This window comes from Perna viridis, chromosome 14, assembly GCF_037379345.1.
Source record: "Perna viridis isolate PV_CMFRI_1.1 ecotype Kerala chromosome 14, ASM3737934v1, whole genome shotgun sequence".
Lineage (NCBI taxonomy): Eukaryota > Metazoa > Mollusca > Bivalvia > Mytilida > Mytilidae > Perna > Perna viridis.
In genome coordinates this window covers 28,930,756-28,950,348 of record NC_142458.1, presented here as the reverse complement: position 1 = coordinate 28,950,348, position 19,593 = coordinate 28,930,756, and the positions used below count along the sequence as shown (strand labels likewise).

At 33.5% G+C, this 19,593-nt stretch overlaps 1 protein-coding gene across 2 annotated transcripts; it reads left to right on the top strand.

Annotated features, from left to right (window-relative positions):
• Window positions 1–980: 980 nt before the first annotated feature.
• Window positions 981–19,222, top strand: LOC148598908 (uncharacterized). Of its 2 annotated transcripts, none has more exons than XM_088561761.1 (3): window positions 981–1,135; window positions 16,780–17,061; window positions 18,570–19,222. In XM_088561761.1, the coding sequence occupies exons 1-3, from the start codon at window positions 1,072–1,074 to the stop codon at window positions 18,980–18,982; spliced, it is 759 nt and encodes a 252-aa protein (XP_088417887.1). In that variant the 5' UTR covers window positions 981–1,071; the 3' UTR covers window positions 18,983–19,222. The 2 variants fall into 2 exon arrangements, with proteins under 2 accessions (XP_088417887.1, XP_088417885.1); XM_088561759.1 differs by lacking the exon at window positions 981–1,135 and adding an exon at window positions 12,199–14,898.
• The last annotated feature ends 371 nt before the right edge of the window (window positions 19,223–19,593 follow it).

Here is a 19,593-nt window from a genome sequence, read left to right as displayed (position 1 = left end):
AACAGACAAACACAACAAAGAACATAAAGTAACTAAAATAATACATACAAAGTAGCAAAAGTAAATGAGCAACTCGCACTCCACTAACAACTAGTAGCATGGACCGGGTGCACTGCTTTTCTAGATACACACGCCGAGTTTCTTATAAACAATCAAGTCCGGGATAGGCAAAAGAGGAACTGAAAACTAAGACGTTGAAAAAATCAGTTTTCATGGCGCAGATTGATACACCATAACGATCCACGATTTCATGATGGCGACCATAAAACTTATGTAGTGATGATTGATTGGTGGGATTTATTGAGTAGATCTTTACTCTTTGTTCACTGTGGTTTCTTGTCTTTGTGTCTTGATTACATTCTTTTGATTACCGCTGTAATCTTTGTTCCCTTGATTACTCTTTCATCCAATTTAGGTCCGGATAATAAATGAATAATTAAATTCAAAAACAGTATTGATTCGAATAATGTCGTACAATGCCTAGTTATACATCAAGCAGTGAATAACATGTATTTGTTAACGATATTAAAAAGATAAATTACATTTCATTTACAAAATGGTACATATATTACATTGAATATCAGGGTGTGGATTTTAAAATATGTGTTCCTACGTATTCTGATTAAAAGAAATACCCCCAAAATACAAAGACGTCTCACATCAAGTAAAACAATTGAAGGATAAGAAAACATAATTCAAATTAATTAAATATCACTTTTGTGTGTTGCAATATGCTCCTGTCCAATAAAGATTTATGGAATATTTTTGGAAATCCAAATTTGATATGCAATTGAATTAAAACGATATAGCTTTCAAGTTTATCTTTGACTTGGCTCATCTGGTCTGCAAAAAAATATAATCGTTAAAGTGTAATCAAGCAAATGCCATGAGAGATGTTGGTATCTATAATTCATCACCAATTTTAAACATCAATCAATAGTGAAAAGAACGGAGTATATCTTAAACAACATCTTTGTGATGCAATGATACTTTTTATTTTTTTATTTTTTTTATTTTCAGGACTATGTAACAACAAGGAACAGTTGCACGTTTGAAACAGTTAATCTGAGGATGGTTTCTTTGATTAATGCTTTGCTTATGCTGTCTTATTTTTTACCAACATGTAGAAGTGAAGGTAAGGCTTATCTGTAATTATTATGTAATGTTAAACCAATTTTTTTCTTTTAAAAATAAACCTTTTTTAAACCTTTTTTTTAAAACACCAATGTGTAGGAAATAACATTGGCCCACTGCGTATTGTCTGAAAAAATGCTACTTATTGTGAGGTTTGCTTTTTGTCAAAATGTTTCTTTTTATTGGGTGAAAAAAGTTCCATTAATGTCGATTTCTTTAGAAACTATTGAATTTCATTCGTTCAGCTGTCAAAGGAGGTATTAAGCATTGCCACAACACTTGTTACTTCCGTAATTGAATGTGGAACCTGAAAGATCTTCTGGATAACCTCAATGCTAGATTATTATCAAAATAGTACTTGGTGGAGATTCTTTAAAAAAAGATTCCAAATTATCTTCCAAATATACTGAAACAGTTGTTGTAAAAATGCTGGAAATTTGTGTATTTCTACAGTGTGTCGGAAGCATACGGTCGGCATTCCAATGGGAACGAAATGTGCTCCGCTCCTTGCTGACCGTTTCCTTTTCTTTTATGAGGCCGAAATTATATTTAAAGTTTTCTAAATAGACATATTATGTAGGCAATTCCTTTGGCCTCAGTTTCCGATGACGTATTGTCTTCAAACAATAATAGTTTCCGGCATTTTATTCATCGCATCTATGTAATAAAAATTTGAAATAAACGACACTTCAGACACCATAAAATCAGCGTCATATCTTGACCTATACATATAGATCGATTGAAAAGATTAACTCATGTACGAACTATACCACAATCGCGATGGCTTTTCATTCCGTATTGTTAAATTTCCTTTCTTCCTTTTCAACATTGCCTTAGCACTTGGGTAAGGAGTTTTCATATCATTACTCATACGTCATGGCAAGGCTTGCCGTAACTATATAGATTTTTTGTGCCGTGCTTTGCTTCTTACAATTAGGCTTCTGGCATGGGGTTATGTTGCCAGAAAATAGCTAGCAGATTTAAGTCATTACTCCAGACATTGTATGAAAGTCGACATGAACACGTTAGTTGTTATCCTGTACTCATTTGCACCATGAGAACGGATTTCTTCACCGTGTCATACTTTTCCTTTCCTTGTTCGTCTACCCCGGACTTGACTTTTTATTAGAAGCTCGGTGGGTTTATCAAGGAAACCAGAGGAGGCCTACCCTACCGGTGAACCCGTCCCATGATACAAGTTTTTGCTCATTTACTTCTATTACTTTGTACATATCATTTTTGTTATTTCATGTTCTTTGATGTTTGTGTCTATATTTGTCCCTGTCTTTCACTTTTAATTATATTCTTTTGATTTCCATTTGAATCTTGGTTCTTCCACCCCCCCTTGATTAATCTTCCAATAAAACCTTTTCTTGTTCACCTCTGGTTGAGTAAATAAGCAATACCCATAAAATTTAAATTGCGAATTTCCAAATAAACAAAACAATGAGCAGTTCTTTTTCTATTTTTTTTTATATAAATATTTGTGTTCGTCAAAATTATAAGTATAGAAATAATATGTATTGTGCATGTGCTTTTATAACACATATTAAGATTTAGTCTTCAATTCATGGACATAACAGCAATTTAGCAGGTGTTTCTAAAACGACATAGAACGTTACCCTATCGTTGCAAATGGTCCGCACTCCCAATATTTACTTTGTTCGTGTTGATTATTTCATGTTCTTTGAGGTGTGTGTCTATTTTTCCTGCCTAGTCTATATCTTTGTTTATGTTCTTTTGATTTGAATAATCTATAATCAAACAGATACTGACACTGCAATGTTGAATTTTATTTAGAACGCAGTTATTGATGGTTATATTCTATTGAGAATGCAATGTAATTTAAAAGCGTGAATCCAAAATGCATGCAATGTAACCAAACAAATTAAATAGTTAACGGTAAATTATGCCTAGTGATAACATTTAAATAATTGGTTTTTTTTTAATTTTGAAATATATCGATTAAAGTTTTAGCTCTCTGGTTCCAATGAAGCGGAAATCAGCTGTATACTCATACTGTGATTTGCTAAATTTATGAGATATTGTGAGTATTGATCCTCCTGAATTCTAAAATGGTTTACGAAAATATGTGCAGAATTCTTAATTATCTTTATCATTTGATTTGTTTGAAACGAAAATAAAAGAAAACAAGACAACTTAACAAGACTCAAAATGAAACTGCGTGAGGCTGGGCTGTTTACCTGTGTAGACTGGTAAGTATTTTAGCCCGTTTACTACGTGTGGTATTTTGGGGTTGATGGTCGTCAAATAGTATTTTATTTCCATTAATACGCGAGTTATTTTTGACATTGAAATTTGAATCATTTTATTGTTCAGCGATCATTATTTGCGAGGGCCAGACATGATCTATTGGATGTTCCTATGGAATGCTTATAAACATAGTAGAGGCAATATACGGGCGAAGTGCATCGGCAAACTCCACTTGTAATTTTCAATACAATATGAGTCAATATTGTTTAAATATTGTTAACGTCAGTAACACTGGATGTCAGCTGCAGCGAAACTGTACACTGGCCCCTAGAAATAATAGACCATATGGCTCGGACCCTTGTCAAAACAAAGCAAAGTATTTAAACATGACATGCAATTGTATACCAGGTATGTGATTTCGTAGCCTAAAAGACAGCTTTCCTTCATTGTCGTCCTATCTCATTGTTCACAGCCTTCTATCATTATCGTCCTATCTCAGTTTTCAGCCGTCCTTCATTCTCGTTGTATCTCAATGTTATGTCTTCCTTCATTCTCGTCCTGTCTCAGTTTTCAGTCTTCCTTCATTCTCGTCCTGTCTCAGTTTTCAGTCTTCCTTCATTCTTGTTCCAATGGTCAGCTTTCCTTCATTCTCGTCCTATCTCAGAGTTCAGTGTTGCTTTATTCTTGTCCTTTCTCATTGTACAGCCTTCCTTTATTCTCGTCCTATCTCAGTGTTCAGTCTTCCTTCATTCTCGTCGTATCAATGTTCAGCTTTCCTCCATTCTCGTCCTATTTCATTTTCCAGCCTTCTTTCATTCTCGTCCTATTTCAGTTTTCAGCCTTCCTTCACTCTCGTCCTGTCTCAATGTTCGATTCTTTTAGTGGACTAATCGCCATTCTTCGAAACTTAAATCAATTTGTAGTCACTTTAAGGATTGCATGGTTAATATCGCTAGCATTTATTTACCACTTCTATCAGTTACCCACCATAACATATGTCTTCCCTATAACGCTATAGTTTTTAATTGTATATGCATTAATGTCGTGTTCCATCTTATAAAATACAAATGTCGAATCAGGTCCCTATTGCATCTACATTTCAATAAGACAAGAAGCTTTTACATGAATTATTTAGCAGAAAATAATCGAACATGTATAGTTATCACCAGATAAAAGAACTATTAATATGAGGGAAGTGTTGCATGTAAGAGGACGAAACTGAATATTTATATATTTTTAAAAATAAGTAAGCCTTTTGCAGTTTTACTTTAACTAGGGCTTATTATTCTTCATAATTTAACATAAATGTAAGATGGAAGCTGTAAACATGTTGTTTTTGTTATAGAAACAACACTTGCGATGATCCTTATTCAGTATTACACATGGAGGTAAACTTCTTATCAGACTGAAATCGGGCCACAGTCCCCCTAAAATCGTCGTCCTCTGTCAATATTTTTATTTTCCATAAATATTTCGACATTCATATGTGTGTCTGAACAATTGATTTTTTTTTTACTTTTATTGATAAAGCAATGCATTTACTCTATTTTGCCCTTAATTTAAAAAAAAATCTTCTTCACATTTGACGTTTCTTGCCACTATGTGTGGCTACTAATTAGTGAAAACGGTATTGTTTTGTGTTCGTATCTTTACTTGGTCAGAAACTATTCTTATGGTCTTTCGGAAACGACAAAAAATATAGTAAACCATTTAATAAACGTATTTTTGGTTACGAATTCCTGTCACACTGAAATCAAGCTCTCAGTACTTCCAATGCCATCACCTAATTCGCATTCAATACCGTTATAGGGACTTCGTCATCTACAGAGCAACTACCCTGTTTATATAGTTGAACATGGATTAAAACACCCCCTCAAAAAAATGAAAGTGAAATTAAATAAATTGAATCTTACTATATTTCAGTTTTGGTTAACTGAGTTACCGATCGCGAGATCTGAAATGTTTTATGATATTACATGTTAAATTAATTCAGGTATTTAATAATTTAGGTATTTAATTCCGGAATCTACCGGAAGGGAAGCATTTTTTTTATATATATAAATGAATTTGTGTACACTACTTTTATCAGTAGATTGACATCCTCGATACAACATCAATATATTACTTTTTAAAACAAATTTCAGTGATTTGTTAATACGTATTTTTGAATAGTGAAATCAGTATATACAGATTAAACACAAAAGATAAAGCCTAAAAAGAAACCTTTTTTTACCAACTGACCAGCCATGTTTTATGTTAAATTTAATTAAACAACTTTGGTCGTGTAGAGATTTATCGTATATGAACATATAAAATAACAACATGAATAATTTTATAAACTAAAAAAAGCATTGCAATTATCTCCTCCCTCTGTTTGGTTATACTAATTTTTTATTGTACTCAAACACGGAGCTAAATCCTTTGTTTTTACCAAAAAAACAAAACGAAAAACAAAAAACAAAAAAACAAAAAAACAAAAAACAAAAAACCAAAAATACCAATCATATAAACATTGCAAACTTCAGTATGCCATATAAGCGTGTCAAAAAAAAAAAAAAAAAAAAAAAAAAAACAGATTAAAAAAACGTATAGTACCTCATGCTTAGTGAAATTTGTCTTATTATTAACATCAATTCAAACGTGCTTGAAATTATAAATTCATAGATGAAAAGAATGTGCACTGGCACGTCACAAGAGTATTTTCAATCAACTGTACAATGTCTTCCTGAACAAAAAGGGATGTATAGTTGGATGTTTCATCTAGTATTTTTTATTATACTGTCTGTCACAAAAAAAAAAAAAAAAACAAAACAAAACAAAAAAACAAAAAAAAAAAAAAAAACGGGTCCGAATACTCTTTCTAATCCACGTGTTCAGTATGTGGTACATTAAATTTCTTATGCATATTGGAACTTCGTTAACTACTGATCGATTTTAGATTTATACTAGGATTCAAATTTATTTAAGTTCAAAGTCGGCCATCTTGAACTTACAGTAAATATATGTTATCATGAACAGACCGCCATCTTAATGAAATAGATGTACTTATTTTTGTGCTAAACTTGGTGCTTAGAACGCAAAGTGTAAAATTCAACTAAACTGTACAATATGTCGGTGGATTTTTCGTTTTAAAATTAGATCATTTTGATTGTGAAATTAATATGTCTTATTTACGCAGATACAACGTCTCCCCAAACGACCACTATACTCGTGACAACACAATAAACTTCACAAGGAGATACTTCAGCAACACATGAGACATCAACGATGTCGATGAACTCAGCTATCTGTGATTGTCAGTGCCCGTGCACTAAGGTCGGCACAAACCAATGGAATTACCTCTACGAACTTAATCTCACACAAACTGAAATGAAAGAAGCAATGAAGTTCTATCTAGCTTCACTTATACAGAATGTGACAATAGACAGAAAAGCTACCAACAGAGTGCATCGAATAAAAACGTCTGCTCCTGACAGTCGGAAGTCTGCGAAGTCCATGGGTAGTGTAAGTGTCGCTGTTATCGCAACTCTGACAGTTCTCTTGGTTGCAACTGATGCATTGAATATTTACAATTACGCAAAAAATTTAGTTACATCTGCGAAAGGAACCGGAAGGATATGTGTTAGACTCAAACTTTGTTGTGATTCTAGCATTGGTTCCACTCATTCACGTTTGCAAACATATTTCAGTACCTATAGAAAGAAACATCAGACTTTTTTTCTACTTTGTACATGCATTGAATGTAATTTAGTGTAGTTTCCAAATATTGTTTGCTCTTAAGGGGAATGGGCTTGAGTTATATCAAAGAAACGTAGGTTTTCTCCTAGTTCCTGTGAAAACTGCAGAGCGAACGAACTCGTATTTAAAGAAGACACAAAGAAGGATTTTGTTCGTGGTTATTTTCCGGTATCAACAAAGGAGCTACCGAGCTGTGTCATAACTTTAAAGGATATGATTTTATTCCCATACTACAATACTTTACAAAGCTCTGACTAAGCTTCCTAAGATGTTTGGATTCACAGAACTTCATAAGGGATACTTTCCTGACCTTTACAAAAGGAAGGAACATAAAGATATCAAGCTAAAACACTTACCAGACATACGATATTATAATCTAGATGCCATGAAACCAGCCGAGAAAGACAACTTAATGACATGGTATGAGGAACACAGAGGGATACCTTGGACTTTCAAAACGAGCTTTTTGAAGTACTGTAAAATAGGCGTAGACATCTTGCGAAATGCCTGTTTAACCTTCCGTCAGCTATTCATGGACACCACTGAAACCATTGACTGAACACCTATAGATCCATTTGAACAATGCATCACTATTGCCTCTGCCTGCAACTTCTTATTCAGATCTACATTTCTAAAACCAGATACCATTTGACTCAAAGCAGCCCACGGATATCGCCCCGAGTATAAACATTCGATTAAAGCCATGCAGTGGCTCAAATACATGTCTGAATCAAAAGACATACATATTCAACATGCACAGAATGGAGGAGAACAAGAAGTTGGACCATATACAGTGGATGGATATGCTGATGGAACGGTTTATGAATTTCATGGATGCTTCCGGCATGGATGCCCTAGATGTTACGCCAGAGACACATTGAACCCCGTCAACGATATGACCATGAGCGATTTACATCAGCGTACAATAGAAAAACAACGATACATAGAAGAGAAGGGATACAAGTATGATAGCAAATGGGAGTGCGACTTTGACCAGGAAGTAAAATATGATCTCTTAGTTAAACAATTCGTAGCATCCATAGAATATGTAAGCCCCCTCGAACCAAGAGACTCATTTGCCTGGGGGCGTACGGTAGCATTTACAATATACCATGAGGCATCAGAAGAAGATCGGATCGACTATTATGACGTCACCTCATTATACCCCTTCATCAACAAGACTGGAAAAGTACCGCTAAGTCATCCGGAAATAATTACAGAGAATTTTAAAGGCATCGAGAACTACGAAGGATTGATCAAATGTAAAATTCTGCCACCCAGAGGACTTTACATACCAGTGCTTCCTGTCAAAATCAACAACAAACTGATGTTTCCGCTGTGCAGGACGTGTGCCGAAAACCATGAAACCGACTGTTACCATACGGACGACGAATGGACATTAACTGGAACATTGGTAACAGATGAAGTAAAGAAAGCTCTGGAGATAGGATAGATTAAAAAGATTTATGAAGTATGGCATTTTGAAGACGCAGAGAGATACAATCCTGAAATCAAATGCGGTGGGCTATTTACGGATTAGGTGAATGCGTTTCTATAACTCAAGCAGGAATCGAGTGGATGGCCAGATGTGTTCTGAGACTAAAGAAGACAAAGAAAGATACACGAAAAAGAGGAAATCTTACTTGAGTATAAGAATATGAAGACAAATCTTGGTATGAGAAACTTGGCAAAACTCATATTGAACAGCTTCTGGGGAAAATTCAGACAGCGATCGAATATGTGTCAACTTAAATAACAGAACTGGCTGAATACTTCGACGTAACCAGGGATCAGATCGACGTAACTAGTATCAATTTTGTGACTGATGAAATTGTGGAAATGCGATGGAAGTTTAAAGGAGAGTTTGTTGAAACATCAAATCGTATAAATATAGTCATTGCCATATATACCACAGCTCAGGCTCGACTGAAACTGTACAGCTTCTTGGAAAGGCTCTATACTGTGATATCGACTCAATGATATTCAAAAGTAAAGACGGAGAATGGAAACCGACTCTTGGAGATTGTTTGGGAGACCTGATGAATGAAACAGCTGGAAACAAGATAAAAAAAACTCGTTACTGAAAGAGAGGTAACTCGACTTTGGAACCTCCAAATGAATGACCGCAAACGAAAACAAACTTAACATTTCAAATGCATCAAACCACACGACATTGAAAACCAATAAGACATAGAAGTACACGAGCAGACGAGACCTGTCCCCTTACAAAGTCTTTCATCAAGTCAACTAAATAATTATCATAAATATGAATATTACACAACGACATTACATGAGTCCGTCGAGTGTACATTGACACATATCAGCAATACCATCCAAAAAGACCATTACCATTATAAATTGAAAAGCCCAATCAAATAATTTTAGACAGGTGATTATCCCTTTTTAGAACCACACCACTATGAAACAGTCTCTGTTGTCCATCTAACAGTTCCATTCAAAAGCTCTTAAACATCTGTCTAATCCATGAGACATCTATTCAAATTATACAATCCATTGAACATAACGAAAATCAAATCAAAATTTAAAATCTATTCAAAGTGTCCAATCCATTTGACAGTATTACACAATGACAATGAAATTACAAATAATTTTACAAAAATAACTAAAAACAATAAATTTTAATAATAGTGTATCAATAAAACAAAGAAAGACAAGTCATATTACCCCTCCCACTTTTTATACTTACTAGTTAACACCATACTATATAATGACACTAATTAGGACACTTAATGAGGATACTAATGGAGGTCGTTTTCCTCCCAAACTTTAAGGGTCCCTTGTCCAGGTCAAGGGCCCCATGTTCCCTCATTGGTCCTCGTTCCACTTCCGGTTTCCCCAAGGTCCATTTCCAGTCATACTCAAGATCCACTTTAGCCCCCCTCCCCTCCAGTCACTTCAGTTCCCCTCTATCCCCCGGTTAATCTCTATCCCCACCATCTCCCGGTCACATGATGTCATCAAAATGTCAAACTAGGTCATGTATTTTTAGGTCTTCTGTTTATGCAACCGTTTTCAGATTGATTCTAGTTTGATTTTCAAGATATAAGCGATTGACAGAAATTGTTTTGTAGGAACATTACATTGAAGGATGATTATGAAATCCATATCAGGGTCATTTTCTAATAGAGCATGAAGACATCTAGATGTTCACCAAGGATGATCATAATATCCTGTAAAATGAATAGGGAGGACCATGTTTAACCATATTGGGAAAAAAAACGCCAATAAAGGGGAGATAAATTCTTCAATGAATGATGAATTCTTCACATGGTCATTCTAATACTCTTACTTGAAAAAAAAAAAAAACTTTAAACCAAACGACAAAAGAACATCACTTCACATAAAATAATTATACTCCAACATCTAGAATGAGTTTCGAATCGCATAAATTTGTAGCTTTCTACCCATTGCTTGGACGGCACAGTTAAGACAAATAATATTAGTAAATAGAACCATCAAAAAGTAATCTTATCTTTTAGTGTTTGCTACGATACTGTCTAGGTACTTGTCATTTGCATGAACTTTGATATCACTCCAGGTAAGAATCATGGTTCATGGTTAGAAAATCTACATATTTTTATTGTGATATATTTTTAAATGTTTTATTTAACAGAAATTTAACATGTGGCCTTTCATAATACCCGTTCTCTTAAGTGATAAAAATCATACAGAATGTACTGAATACTTTAACTTTAAGGGAGATAACTCTGTAAATGACACAAAAATAAGAACAGACAGAATGAATGAAAATCAATTCATGACATTTCATCACATAGACCTGCAAAACAAGTTAATAACAAAAAATAAAATGTGTAGCTTTTGTTAGGTACATCACATATTTCAGATTCTTGCAAAGACTGCTACGTAATTTGTCAAATGTTCATTATTGTTATTGTTTCTTTCTTCTGTTGACTAGCTTATAATGTTAACAACTGTTTACTATATCAGTACATCCACAATGTCTACAGTTAAACTTCATGTTTTACAGAGACGTAGACATGGAGTGCTTAATTTCGATTAGGCATATTTTAAAACATCATATAAACATAGCTTTTAAAAGAATGTAAAAACAAACATATGCAAAACATTAGAACGGATAAACATGTACATACAAACAATTCAAGACTTGTAAAAAGAATGGGCATCGAAAGTAAATTAATTATATTTAGCAGTAACACAGAGTACCAAAAGATGCTGGAGTGAGAGAACAGCCCAGAGAAAGAAAACGGGGTCCCATGTGGCAAGCGACATATATCTCCGTATATATTACACAAACCAGTGAACCTGATAAAACATTTACAAATGAGAATAACATACAACTTGCATGCATATCTTCATTATAATTACTTCCTAACCTCAACAAAAAAAAGGATTGAGAGACTTCAATGCGTTAAACATTTTGAAGTTTAATACTATAATTCTGGTACAACGGATTTGTAGAGTAGGGAGCATGACTTTCTCTAGTAAATTTGAATATGATGAGCTGTAATATTGAATTGCATGTACCTACACTTTTCTATTTTATTTTTTTTTCATATTGAATAGTTGTTTAATTGGTTATCACCATAAACATTAACGTCTTTACCATTTCGTCCTATTCTTTGACCGCTTATTGTTTGATAGTTTCTTTTCATGATGTAAGAAGAAGTCTGGAATGGAATGGTTTATAGGTTATTTACACTTGAATTTTAATTCATACACGGATGTTGTAACTGCTGTTGCTTATCGAGTACCAACACAGTTTTGTAGAATATTGATAAATACAGGTACATGTATTTTAATTATTATTAGTATTATATTGTTAGAGACAAGAAAATTTAAAATCAATCGATGAGTGAAGCACGTTTCAGAATCACTTTGTAAGTCATAACTACATTAAAAAAATAATTCAGGAGTTTTTTTCAAATCTCAAGAATAACGAAATAAATTGCAAATTGTACAAAAAAAAAAAAAAAAAACAATATACAATTTGTTCAAAATGATTGTTTAGTTCATCATGGTTTAATGGGAGCTACAAATTTAAAATAAAGTGTGGAATGGTATTCTGCTATGAACATATTTAGAGATAAAATACTTCATTTTTCAAGGTAAGTTTCAAAATATAAATAAATAATAGTTAAACCTTTAAGCTAAATGTAGCATGGCAACATTATTAATAAAAAATTGGTTTTACCAGTCGTTGATTATACTATTCTTTTCCATATTTCAGGAATATTTGAAACAAATATGGTCTAAAATTATAAATTCAATACCCCAATGACCACTTGACCAAATTGTGAAGGCGTTTATCTTTGGTGTAGTGATAACGAACCACGTATCTATGCTGGTACGATATTTTGGGGTTTGAGTACATTATCCCCTTGAATGGGTACCTGAGATTACAATATGACAAAGTAAGCGGATGTGTTGGGGATGGTAGTTATACCAGATATATAGTTCTTTTGAAAATAAAGTATTGATTATGGAAAATGCAGTCGGGTAATATTGAAATAAAAATACGATTCCTTTCTTCTAATACTTAGATAATGTGTTTGTGCATTTAAAACAAATAAATTGATTTCATACCAACTGAGAATGGAAGTGAATATAAAGAATGATATAGAATGAAGAAAATTCACAGACCCTCAATATTATTATTGTTTTACCTCTGGTTGGGCAACTATGCTGCCTTTACTGTATTCCAAGCGACAGCACAAGGGTATGAATAATAACAAAAAAATGGGAGAGCCCGTGATAAACAGATAGAATGGAGTCAATGTGATATGTTGATGCTCCGTAAAGACTAATATGACATTGAAGGACGTCCAATAATATTACAACATACTTTTTTCAACGCATGTACATTGTTAACAGGTATGTCGTTTGCAACAACAAAACATAAGAAATTAAAACGTGACGCGACTGATTAACATGTTTCCTCGATATTCCCTGCAATGCATGTTCATTGTATTATGTCAAAACTTTTCTCCTTCCCCATCCTCGGATGTACGAAATTCATATCAAATATTTTAGGTCAATGCAAAGAACCATCTACTTCATATTAATTTGTATTTTTTGCACAAAAGTTTGCAAAAGCGCGTTTTAATCAGGCACACAATAACATTAGGTTTTATTTTAGATATATTAGTTTTTTGTCTCTATTGTTTAATGCATTATTGTGTACAAATATCTTTAAAATTAATTTCAGTGAATAATATGTAAATGAAAAGAACTTTACATTATTGCATCCTTGTTTATATAATATGAAGATTAATGCGGTGTTGGTCACCAAGTCAAATAATAATGGAGATTAAGTTGTTGACATTTCTTTTTAAATCATCTGGTAAATTGAAAATCATTTGCATGCAATAACTTGTTATTAACTTGACCGTAATTGTATTTCTACTTGTACGATTATTACTTTAAAACTATCAGCTCTAAATATGAATGAAGTGATACATGTACATGTAGTACCCGACAAAAGTGTAAACCAACATTAATCGCTGAAATACCTTTCGAGCTCTTGCAGTAAATCACTACAAATAGACATATTAACGTGTGAAAATGTTTATTGAAGACAAATTTTCACAGTGATGAATCAATTCGTTCACTTCTCCGTAGGAGTCGGCTATGATGGACGTGGTATGAGAAGAATAATTTTACAAAATATTGTAATGCTATTGTAGCTTGTCATTACTAGTTCTGAATGGTAGAATTCAATATGTAGATCTTTACTCTTTTTTCTAGAAAAGCAGAGGACGCTTACCCTACCGAAGCACCTGGTCCATGTTCCTAGTTTTTAGTGGAGTCCGAGTTGCTCATTTGCTTTTATTACTTTGTATGTATGATTTTAGTTATTTTATGTTCTTTGTTGTGTGTGTCTGTTTTCCATGTCTGGTCTTTGTCCCTGGATTACATTCTTTTGATTACCGCTATACCCTTGGTTCCCTTGGTTGCTCTAACATTACATTTCTACATTATTTATGTACAGACAATTTAGTCGTGGTGTTCACTGGGGTGTCTTAAACACTTGTGATGACATATGTCTACAGAGGTTAACGTTTGTGTTGATGCCACTAATTCACTAACGTGGGTACCAAATGTAATTGATTTTTTTTTCTTTTTTTTATTTTATCATCAAGAAGATAATAAAAACAAGTTATCAATCGGAATCATTATGGCAAGTACCGTGGGTATGGTCAAAGACTCTTAAATGTTCTGATAAGAATTATATAAAGGCAATCACAATTTCATTCTATTATAAAGGTAATAATGTAAAACGATATAATGCCGTAATCAGCACTTTCTAGATGCCTTAACTTTGTACTTCTGGTTTTGCCAAAATATTTTTAAACAACTTAACGTTATTACCGAAGCCTATTCTACGTGTTCTGTGCAGATACTGAAGTGCTGTTGCCACAGATTAAAACCATAGTTGTAATAAGCAGTAATACCATGTATGTAATGATCTCTGCAATGTACCAATCAAATAACTGAGTTTATATTCTGGTCATTAGATGTGATCTATTTAAACCACGATAAAGCAAATGGTATGTATATGAAATGTTTGTAACTGTAATTCATTATCGATTTTTAACACCAGTTGTATTGAAAAGATCGGAATATACCTTTAAACAACATCGTGTTTGTATCTTTGTAATGCAATGATACCAGTTATTTCAATTTTCTATTTTTTCGGACTATTGGACGAAAAGGAACGGTTGCACCTCAAAACAGTAAATTCGAGGATGGTTTCTATGGTCAATTCTTTACTTATGCTGTCTTACTTTTTACTTACATGTGGAGGTGAAGGTAAGATTCATCAGTAACTATTACATTGTACGTAATATGAAACAGTTTCAATAATGTCGATTTCTTTCGAAACTATCCAATTTCGTACCTAGAGCTGTCACAGAAGGTTTTCAACCTTTACCAAGACACTTGTTCCTTCTGTAATTCATTGTAAATCCTCAACGATTTTCTGGATTGCCTCATTAACAGTCTATTATCAGTATAGAATATAATGACGACTCGTTTTATTTTTTCAACCCTTTTCCCATTTTCAGTTAAAAATTTAATCTCAAAAACATTATACATCGTTGACATTCCAAAAAAGCATCATACTCCATGATACAAATACGTATTACTATGTGGGTATTCTTCATATTTTGTAAAACAGATTCTGAATCATTTTCAAAATATGCTGAAGCAGAAGTAAACATGCTGTAAAGTCTGTAGTTTTACAGTGTTATGGACGCATTTTTATCATACAGTCGGCATAACAGTTTGAATAATTGTCCTCCGCTTCTTGCTAACCGATTCCTTTACTCTTATGAGAATGTGCTTATTTTCTTCAAACAACCATAGTTACGGGGATTTTAAACTTCACACCTTGTCCATTGGAACCTGAGATGAAGGACAGTTCAGACTTTAGACACCAAACATTAGATTCATATATTGACTTTCACTTAGAGATCAATGGAAATAAAATACTAAACTATACGACAAACCCGATGGCTTCTTATTTCCTATTATCAAATCTTCTTTCTTTTTTGACAATATCCCCACAGCACTTGCGTGAGGAGTTTTCATATCATAACTCGCAAATCATGCCGAAGCATTTCTGTAACTACGTGGACTATTGAGCCGCCCTAGGTTTCTTACAATTAGGCCATTGTCACAGGGTTATGTTGTTACGAAATGGTTGCCCTTTCGTCTACTCCGGACATGACATTTTATAAGCAACTCAGTGGGTTTCTAGGAAAGTGAAGTACGCTTACTCTGCCAGTACACCTGGTTCACACTCCTAGGTTTTGGTTGAGTCCGTGTTTTCATTTACTTCTGTTTCTTTTTACGTGTTATTTGGATGTTTTATGTTCTTTGTTTTGTGTATCTGTTTTTTATTTTTTCCTCTCTTGTCGATTTCTTTTATTATATTCTTTTACTCGAATTTAGTTGTCATGATTACTCTACTAATAAAACCTTTCCTGATTCACCTCTGGTGGAGTAAATAATCTAAGTCCATGATTTTTAAGTTTTGTTTATCAAAATAAAGAAACAGTGAGCAGTCCTTTTTTTCTACGTGGTGGTTTATATACTTCATGATTGTTTTTACTTAGAATGCAATTGTTGCAGGCTATGGAACAATTGTCTATTTAGAAAGAAATCCAATATAAACGCCTGAATCAAAAACACTTCCATTTTATCCATTTTGTATAATAAATGTAAGACTATGACAGAATTGATAAGCTCTAGATAATAATCAAAATGACTAGTTAAAATGTATATAGCAATTTATACTCAATTATTATTTTTTTTTAATACATTGATTTGAATTTTAGCTCTGTTGTTTCAGTGAAGCTACAATTGACTGTATACACTTCCATAAATAGGTTTTGCTAAATGTATGAAATGTTGCGAGTATTGATCCGTCTGGATTATAAAATGGTTTCCAAATGCATATGCAGAATTCTTAACATCTTTATAATTTGAATTGTTTGAAATGAAAATAAAAAAAAACCCCCAAAAAAAAAACAATGAAACTTAACAAGACACTTATTGAAACTGCGTGAAGCTGTATCGTTTATTGCTGTAGACTGATATGTATTCGTTTACTACGTATTGTTTTTGGACAGTATTTTATTTCCAATAAGCAGTGGTTAATAATGAAGTTTGAATCATTTTATTTTTCAGAGATCATTATTTGTGAGGGTCAGACGAGTTCTATTGATTGTTCTTCTGGAATGGTAATAAACATAGTAGAGGCAATGTACGGGCGGAGGGCATTGGCGTACTCCAACTGTAATGCTAATTACAATATAAGTCAATCTTGTGTTAATAATGTTGATGTCAGTAACACTGGGTGTCAGCTGCAGAGATATTGTACACTTACTCCTACTAATCACGGACCGTATGGCTCGGACCCTTGTCCAAACAAAGCAAAATATTTAAACATGACATACAATTGTATACCGGGTAAGTGATTTCGTAACCTAAAAGACTGCCTTATTTCATTATCGTCCCATCTCGCTTATTGTTCGACTGTTTTAATTGATTGATCACTCTTCTTCTAAACTTAGGTCAATCCGTTGTCACTTCAAGCAATACATCCCTTCGGCTCCTGTGTATGGAGTTTTCATATCACAACTCATACGTTATGCCAGAGCTGGCCGAAACTACGCAGACTTTTTGTATCGCGCTAGAACTCTAACAAATAGGCTTCTGGAACAGTGTTATGTTGCTACAAGATTGACGTCATTAATACAGAGGTTTTATGGTCGTTATCATAAACTCGTGGATTGTTATGGTGTATCCATCAGCACCATAAAAACTGATTTATTCAACGGGTCATAGTTTTCCTTTCCTCGTTTGTCTACCCGGACTTGACTTTTTATGAGAAACTCGGCGGGTGTTTCTAGAAAAGCAGAGGACGCTTACCCTACCGATGCACCTGGTCCATGCTCCCAGTGTTTAGTGGAGTCCGAGTTGCTCATTTGCTTTTATTACTTTGTATGTATGATTTTAGTTACTTCATGTTCTTTGTTGTGTATGTCTGTTTTCCATGTCTGGTCTTTGTCCCGGGATTACATTCTTTTGATTACCGCTATAACCTTGGTCCCCTTGATTACTCTTCCCTATAACGCTATAGATTTATATATTTATGTACAATTGTATATGTACTAATGTTTCGTAAATACCTTCATAACTTATTTCACTAATGCTCACTATTACAAATGATATCATCGCAATCACGTAAATTGATAACCTGGTTGTTTTTCATTTATTCATACCAGTAACTGCTCTATCTTTAACTCATAAAAGTAAACTATTTACAAAAACATTGTACCCACCTACATTTTATTTCAGACTTTAAAAGACGTATCTAATATTCCTACATATACATAAAAAGGTGTATTTTCCAAACCACACTTTTAGTATAAATGTGCGTAACGCAAGTACACACGTCGCTTCAAAGGGTACTTCATGCTTTATAAAAAATATGTCTTATTACCTGAAATACAAATATGCTTTGAAACAATAAATGTATAGATAAAACCAAAACGCGCTTGAAAATTGGAAATTTCTAGGTAGAAAAGAAAACGTATTATTTTTATACTATCTGCCCCAAACTAGAACGTCTAAATACTCTTTCTAACCACTTTATGGTACATGCAGTTTCTTTGGCACAGTGGTGCTTCGTATATACTCTTAATCAATTTTAGATGTAGATTAGGATTTAAATTTATTTAAGTGCAAAGTCGGCAATCTTGAACTTACAGTTAATATTGATATTATGAATAGGCCACCTATCTGATTTGAATAGTTGTAGTAGAATTGTCGTTGTGCTAAATTTGATGTTTAGAACGTAAAGTGTAAAATTAAACTAAATTGTGCACTACTTCGGTGGATTATTTGCATTTAAATTAGATTAATTGATTGTCAAATGATTACGTTTACGTATGATTACGTATCTTTTTACGCAGATACAACGTCTCCTCAGACGACAACTTTAGACGTGACGACACAACAAACTTCATCAGAAGAAACTACAGCAACTCATGAGGCATCAACAATGTTGATTAACTCAGCTATCGGTGATTGTCAATGTCCGTGCACTAAGGTCGGCATAAACCAATGGAATTACCTCTACGAACTTAATCTAACACGAACTGAAATGAAGGAAGTAATGCAGTACTATCTAGATTCGCTTGTACAGAATGTGACAATAGACAGAAAAGCTACCAACAGAGTGTATCGAATGAAAACGTCTGCTCCTGATAGTCGGAAGTCTGCTAGGTCCATGGGTAGTGTAGGTGTGACTGTTATCGCAACTATGACAATTCTATTGGTTGCAACTGATGCATTGAATATTTACAATTATGCTACCAAAAAATAGTTGTGTTCACTTTATTAACCACCTTATTCTACCAGCTCAGTTAATGCCTAGCACTAAAGAAGGTCATGAATTGGTTGACAATTTTGTTCGTTCATATTCTTATATTCTCTCACATCTTTATCGATAGCGTTGTACAATACTTTAGATTTACATACTTGTTTTTGTTTGTGCTGACTTTTACCCATGTCAGGATTATGCTAAGCCTGACGGTTTTGGAAATATATACCAAGGAATACTGAATGAGACCTATGTTTTATTTTGGGTAACATGTTTTAATTGCCTTTGGAATCCATACTTACATTTTAGGTAGCTGTATTTATGAAAATCAGACAGGAGGTGATTTCTGCATATCAAAAAAATATAGATTGTACACGGAATTGGCACTCTGCAAGAGTTATTTTTCTTCATTTAGTTTGATTTGGTTGATTTCAGTGAGAGATAAGTGTATGATTTTTTCAAAAGTAAAGATGTGAATACGGAAAGGGCAGTTGTTTCGCAAAAATATAGCATATTTAGATTGACATTCATCATTTGTCGGTGGCATTTTCTTAACCATGAGTCACTTTTGATATGGGCAGTGTCTGAAATTTATTTTAACTAGTACTTAAAAA